This window comes from Sardina pilchardus, chromosome 5, assembly GCF_963854185.1.
Source record: "Sardina pilchardus chromosome 5, fSarPil1.1, whole genome shotgun sequence".
NCBI lineage: Eukaryota > Metazoa > Chordata > Actinopteri > Clupeiformes > Clupeidae > Sardina > Sardina pilchardus.
The window spans coordinates 1,556,553-1,563,894 of NC_084998.1; the positions used below are offsets into that span (position 1 = coordinate 1,556,553).

Here is a 7,342-nt window from a genome sequence, read left to right on the forward strand (position 1 = left end):
TTCTCTGGCCAGTGATCACGGAGCTGTTTTATTAATATAATATTGTTTCTCTGGCCAGTGATCACGGAGCTGTTTTATTAATATAATATTGTTTCTCTGGCCAGTGATCACAGAGCTGTTTTATTAATATAATATTGTTTCTGTGGCCAGTGATCACGGAGCTGTTTTATTAATATAATATTGTTTCTCTGGCCAGTGATCACGGAGCTGTTTTATTAATATAATGTTGTTTCTCTGGCCAGTGATCACGGAGCTGTTTTATTAATATAATGTTGTTTCTCTGGCCAGTGATCACGGAGCTGTTTTATTAATATAATATTGTTTCTGTGGCCAGTGATCACGGAGCTGTTTTATTAATATAATATTGTTTCTCTGGCCAGTGATCACGGAGCTGTTTTATTAATATAATGTTGTTTCTCTGGCCAGTGATCACGGAGCTGTTTTATTAATATAATGTTGTTTCTCTGGCCAGTGATCACGGATCACGGAGCTGTTTTATTAATATAATATTGTTTCTCTGGCCAGTGATCACGGAGCTGTTTTATTTATATAATGTTGTTTCTCTGGCCAGTGATCACGGAGCTGTTTTATTAATATAATGTTGTTTCTCTGGCCAGTGATCACGGATCACGGAGCTGTTTTATTAATATAATATTGTTTCTCTGCCCAGTGATCACGGAACTCCGGGAGAGTTGAATTGATTTAGTTTTTATTTATATTGTTTCTGTGGCCAGTGATGACGGAGCTGTTTTATTAATATAATGTCGTTTCTGTGGCCAGTGATCACGGAGCTGTTTTGTTTATATAATATATATAATATGGTTTCTCTGGCCAGTGATCACGGAGCTGTTTTATTAATATAGTATTAATATCTGTGCCCAGTGATCACGGAGCTGTTTAATTAATATAATATTAATATATGTGGCCAGTGATCACGGAGCTGTTTTATTAATATGATATTAATATCTGTGGCCAGTGATCACGGAGCTGTTTTATTTATATAATATTGTTATTATTATTAATATAATATATAATATAATATGGTTTCTGTGGCCAGTGATCACGGAGCTGTTTTATTAATATAATATATAATATTAATATCTGTGTCCAGTGATGACGGAGCTGGACGGGCTGTTTTATTAATATGATATTAATATCTGTGTCCAGTGATGACGGAGCTGTGTTATTAATATAATATTAATATGTGTGTCCAGTGATGACGGAGCTGGACGGGCTGGCGAAGGGGCAGCAGGAGTGGCGCGATGGCGGCGGTGCCCACGTGCGGCAGGTGCAGGAGCGGGCGAAGGAGGCCGTGGGCTTCCTGGAGAAGAGCTTCCAGGCCCGAGAGCCCTGCCTACGCGCCCTCACCAGCCGCGGCAACCAGCTCGACTCCATCGCCTTCCGCAGCGAGGACATCTCAGCACAGAAGGTGCGCGCGTGTGTGTGTGCGTGTGCGTGTGCGTGCGTGTGCGTGTGTGTGTCGGGGGGGGGGGGGGGGGTGTTTCAGCGAGGATATCTCAGGACAGAAGGTGCGCGTGTGTGTGTGCGTGCGTGGGGGGAGAGGGTGCTCCTCAGACAGTCCTAGTGTTATGTTGACTGGATGTAGATGTAAGCAGTTAAAGTGTTGGTTAATAACTGTGTGTGTGTGTGTGTGTGTGTGTGTGTGTGTGTATGTGTGTGTGTGTGTGTGTGTGTGTGTGTGTTCAGGGCACTAATGACGACGTGATCCTCAGCTGCTGCCTGCACTACTGTAAGGACAAGCCCAAGGACCTCGTGCCCTCTCAGGAAGGTGAGTGAGCAGCACGTCATATGCCCGTTATGACCTCACACGTCTCCATTATGACCTCACACGTCTCTATTATGACCTCACACACACACACACACGTCTCCGTTATGACCTCACACACACACGTCATATGCCCGTTATGACCTCACACGTCTCCATTATGACCTCACACGTCTCTATTATGACCTCACACACACACACACACGTCTCCGTTATGACCTCACACACACACGTCATATGCCTGTTATGACCTCACATGTCTCTATTATGACCTCACACACACACACACGTCTCTATTATGACCTCACACACTCACACGTCTCCGTTATGACCTCACACACACACACGTCTCTATTATGACCTCACACACACACACGTCTCTATTATGACCTCAAACACACACACACGTCTCTATTATGACCTCACACTCTCATGTCTCCATTATGACCTCACTCTCTCATGTTTTTTCTAACAATAATTACAGTGCATGAAAATGCACTGTACTGTTCTTCCAAAGTCGTCTTCTTCTTCTTCTTCTTATTCTTCTTCTAACGCACGCAATTCAGCTTCAACCGCTTAACGTAGAAACTCCATTCAAATGTTGTCGCGTAGGTCTTACTTACGCGATGTGGGCTTTGTATTTTTCAACTTTGTAACTTTTATACTTTTTAAACTATTAGTTAAAAAACTATTACAATTTCCCCCATAGACTTAACATTGCTCATTATGACATCACGGCAGCAATTAGAATCTTAGGCCAGGTGGCCGGCCACCTGGGCACCAACTGTCAGTTTCTCTGGCTTTAAGCATACAGTCTCTCAGAAGACTACATATCCTGTTAACTGTTTCCTCTGTCCACAACTGTTTCAAAATAAAAGTCCTCACTGCAATAATACACTATTAAATCATTTAAGGCGAGACACGGCAGGTGAAAACATCGTTTTTGTGACCTCCGGTCAATTTCAATATTTTGTGCTAGTTTGCTACCTTAGCATGTATTCTACCACCCTACTACAATAATAAAGTCCGATTTGCACATTTAGGTGTTTATTTCATGACATTTTGTCTACTCGCGCCTATATATTTCTCCTAATTTTACCAAAAGTTCCCATTCTAAAGTGTCATGTACTACCGCGACCGTGATCCAAGTCATATCGTGTCTGATACCGTTGGAAAGCCCTTTTTCTCCTGAATGACGCTATGCAATCCAAATATGGACATTTCCTTTGTATTAGCAACCAATCGCGAAAGTTCAAAGGCGAGTCTAGGCTTAGAACGTATCCCATTGGCTGTGTTTCAAGGCTGTTTTCTCAAAACGAGTTTCACATGCACCAAACATGCACCAAACTTTCCAGTCTTATGCCAAACTATATTTACAAGACTTTTACAGAGGGGTTTGTTGAAAATTATTCCTAACCTGATATATATGACATTTTATGCTTAAAAACATGGCAAAAAACGATTTTTCAAGGCTATTGACACTATATGCTGATTTACAAGATAACAGAAGTAGATATCCATAAATCCCTCTGTAATTTTTCTCCCATCTAATATATTAACACAATGAAAAAATACTTTTGAACCTGGCTTTATCCAAAACTCAGATTATGTATTTTGAAATATATGCAAATTAGCGCATATTTAATGAGATAATGCCTAATTTGCATATTTAAACATTAAATTACAAAAAACTTGTAATACATTTTTTTCTTATGTTGATGTAAGTAATCAACTGGGGAAGTTTCATAGTGATATCTGCTAGTTAAAAAAATTACCCTATTCACCTGTAGTGTCTCGCCTTAACCATTGAAACTACTCAACTATTGAACTGTTCAACCATTCCAACTGTCAGTTATCATCCACTATGCCTCCAGCCAACTACATGAAACCTCCATGTACCTAGCAACCAACATAGCAACCATTAAAATTAAGCGTTTATGACCGTTTCCATAGCAACCAACATGATTATACTGCAGTAACTTCTTGTTTCCTGATAGTGGCCACCATGGATACCCTAGCAACAAATGTTTCAAAATAAAAGTCCTCACTAGCAAGTTAGCTAGTTAGCATGGTTAGCATAGTTAGCATTGTTAGCATAGTTAGCATTTTTAGCATAACTGCAAAAAATCATCAACTAAGTTAGCTAATCAACCTGGTTAGCATTGTTAGCAAATTTAGCATTGTTAGCATAGTTTGCATTTTTAGCATTGCTGCTAGAAATCATCGGTTAAGTTAGCTAATCAACCTGGTTAGCATTGTTAGTAAAGTTCGCATTGCTAGCATAATTAGCATTTTTAGCGTAACTGTTAGAAATCATTAGCTAAGTTAGCTAATCAACATTTTAACATGAATAGAAATCATTATTTAAGTTAGAACTGGAATGTTTCATCTTTAAACAGTCTACCTTCACACTATCAACTCTCTGTAAACTATGCAACCACCATATTTACCCTAGCTACACCTTAGTAACCATATCTACATTATCTATCTATTTCTGCATTTTCATGCACTGGTCATTCCTTGGAATTGCATCTCTAGTTATCATTCATATTTTTAAAAATAAATAAATTCTTTCTCTCTCTCCCTCTCTCTCTCTCTCTCTCTCTCTCTCTCTCTCTCTCCCTCTCTCTCTCCCTCTCTCTCTCTCTCTCCCTCCCTCTCTCAGATGGGAAGGTGCGGCTGCGTAGGGAGGTGGTTCTCCTGACGGACGACCGGAACCTGCGTGTGAAGGCGCTGACGCGGAACGTTCCGGTGCGCGACATCCCTGCGTTCCTGCGCTGGGCCAAAGTGGGCTGAACGCACCGCGTCGCCATAGCGATGTGCACCGGGAGACAACACTCGACTCGACTCAACATCCACGCTACCACGTGGAGAGAGAGCGACGAATGAACAACCTCACAGAGCAGCATGAAGGAGGGAGGGAGAGAGAGATGGGAAGAGAAGAGAAGAAGAGGAAGAGGGAGAATGCCTCAGGGTTTTTTTAAATGGCGTTTGGGAGACTGAACTTCAGAGGAAAAAAAGAAGCTTTGAAAGGCAGATGAATTTATTAAAGGAGGAAAAGCCAGGCGAGTTAGAAGCTCTTCTCTTTCCCAGCTGTGTCTGTTGCCACAGGAATGAATGAATGAATGGAGGGAGAGAGGAGGGAGAGAAGGAGTGATGAGAGAGGAGGGAGTGATGCTTGCTTGCCAGAGGTGAGGGAGGTTGCCGATGAGGTCATGTAGTGGGCTCTAGGCAACCAGTCACCTGCAACAAGAACTCTTTAGCTGTTTCAGAGATTTTAGGGAAGACCAGCTGTGTGTGTGTGTGTGTGTGTGTGTGTGTGTGTGTGTGTGTGTGTGTGTGTGTGTGTGTGTGTGTGTGTGTGTGTCTGTGTCTGTGTCTGTGTCTGTGTCTGTGTCTGTGTCTGTGTCTGTGTCTGTGTCTGTGTCTGTGTGTCTGAGAGATAGGATTGACAACGCGTGTGTGTGTTCTGTGAACGTGTGTGTGTGTGGTTGGTTAGACCTCTCTGCTCACATGGGCGAGTTTATGCAGGTGGGCGTCTGTACCAGAGGCCTCCACTAGGGGGTGCTGTGAGAGCAGCTCTGCACTGGGTCTCAGAGCGCAGCCTGGGGCGCACCATGGACCCTTGATGAAGGGGCCGGGGGGGGGGCAACCCTCACGAGGCCAGGGAGACGACACGGGGGGGTGGACAGCCCCCCCCAGACACTTCCACAGAGCCAGTGCGGCTCTGCCTGGAGTTCCATTTAGTTGTGTTCCATCGCCTGTCCTCCGCACCCTGTTGTGAGGCCAGCACGGCGGAACTCTTTAGTGCTTAAATGTTTACTGTCCCTGCGGAACTGACAGAGTAAACATGACGTTTTGTTTCTTTGTTTGTTTGTTTGTTTGTTTGTTTTGGCATGCACGTTTGTTTGCTTTGGGGCATGTTTGCTGTTGCCCCCTTGTTGTGGTTCCACTGCGGTTCTGCTGTTTGAGCGATTGTGTTCTTTTTCTTCTTTCTTTGCAGCACCTAGAGTAATTGCTTTTGTTAGAGGTGGTGTTTTGAGCTTTGTGGTTGTTTTGTGGCACAAGGTTTGCTTTAATTTCGTTTCTTTTTCCCCCATTTGTGGTGTTTTGTTTTGACGGGGTCCTGTTTTGTAAAGGCCTTTTGTCTGGTGCAGGTTTTAAGGGCGGTTAAGATCCTGGTTTAGTCCTCTTCAGCCCTGGCACACCTCAACTGTTCACACGCTGTTCACACACTCTTTGATAAACTCATAACGTAGTGCACTCTATTCTTTAGATATTGTATGGTGCCCTGTGTGTGTGTTTGTCATTTAAAAATGGATCACATAGTTTATAACACAAGTCGACAGTCTTGATATGATTCTAATATGTGCAGTTGGCTTCTGAGTTGAATTCCTTTGGGAATGTGTACATACCGCCTGAAATGGACCAGTAAGTGTTGCCAACAGCAGTACCTATCAGTCCAAAACTCCGCTGATCTAATGTCTTGCCACTGAATATCAGTAATCAATAATCAATATACATATAGGATTGCTTCATATCTATGTAGTGCTATGCTTGGTTAAACGGCATCGGACTTGGTTTGTTTCAATACAAGTTTGGTCTGAAGCGGAATCTGGATTTTGTTGAGAACGATGTGTACAAAAACGTGATTGAAAAGGTGGCTTTCAATAATAATAAAACTGACGTGCACATGTATTTGTGTACCACAGATCTTGTGTTTGGTGTCACTACTGGTTTAGGTGAAACAATGTGTGACTTGTTATATCAACACATTACATTTATATACCCCCTACCCCTAAGAGTGTTATAGTAACATCTACAAACCCCACCATGTAATTTGTGGAACATACACAGGTAGTATTCCAGGAGAATGGAGAGTATTGAGAGAGACACACACACACACACACACACACACACACACACACACACACACACACACACACACACACACACACACACACACACACACACACACACACACACACACAGGGATGTATAAGGGTCAGGGCTCAGTGTAGCATCTCTTGAGTGAGCGCAGGTTCTATCACAGTGTCTCCACACTGCACTGAGTCATTGAGATTGCACTGTACCAGAGGGAACACTGCCCTCTATTGGCCCACCAACACCACTACACCCAGGAGTCCCTTCAGTGTGTCCAGCAGGTCTCCCATCCAGGTGCTAACCACAAACACACCTGCTTAGCTTCAGTCTGCACAGAGACTGGGTACCCGGTGGACCACCTGCTGGCACAGTTAGTCTGCATTGGACGCGCTATTAGCATTCACAGTGCTAGTGCTACAGCTAGTCTGCATTGGAAGCGCTGTTAGCATTCACAGTGCTACAGCTGGTCTGCATTGGAAGCGCTGTTAGCATTCACAGTGCTACAGCTAGTCTGCATTGGAAGCGCTGTTAGCATTCACAGTGCTACAACTGGTCTGCATTGGAAGCGCTATTAACATTCACAGTGCTACAGCTACTGTAGTCTGCACTGGAGGCACTATTAGCATTCACAGTGTTACAGCTAATCTGCACTGGAGGCGCTTTTAGCATTCA

At 43.3% G+C, this 7,342-nt stretch overlaps 1 protein-coding gene across 1 annotated transcript in view; it reads left to right on the top strand.

Annotated features, from left to right (window-relative positions):
• Positions 1 to 6,500, top strand: part of smg6 (SMG6 nonsense mediated mRNA decay factor) — a 38,661-nt gene extending 32,161 nt beyond the window's left edge. Inside the window, exons 18-20 of the mRNA XM_062535930.1 lie at positions 1,215 to 1,429; positions 1,708 to 1,789; positions 4,452 to 6,500. Coding sequence (XP_062391914.1) covers positions 1,215 to 1,429; positions 1,708 to 1,789; positions 4,452 to 4,582 — 428 coding nt within the window. The 3' untranslated portion in view covers positions 4,583 to 6,500. The remainder of the gene's footprint in view (positions 1 to 1,214; positions 1,430 to 1,707; positions 1,790 to 4,451) is intronic.
• Positions 6,501 to 7,342: the final 842 nt, after the last annotated feature.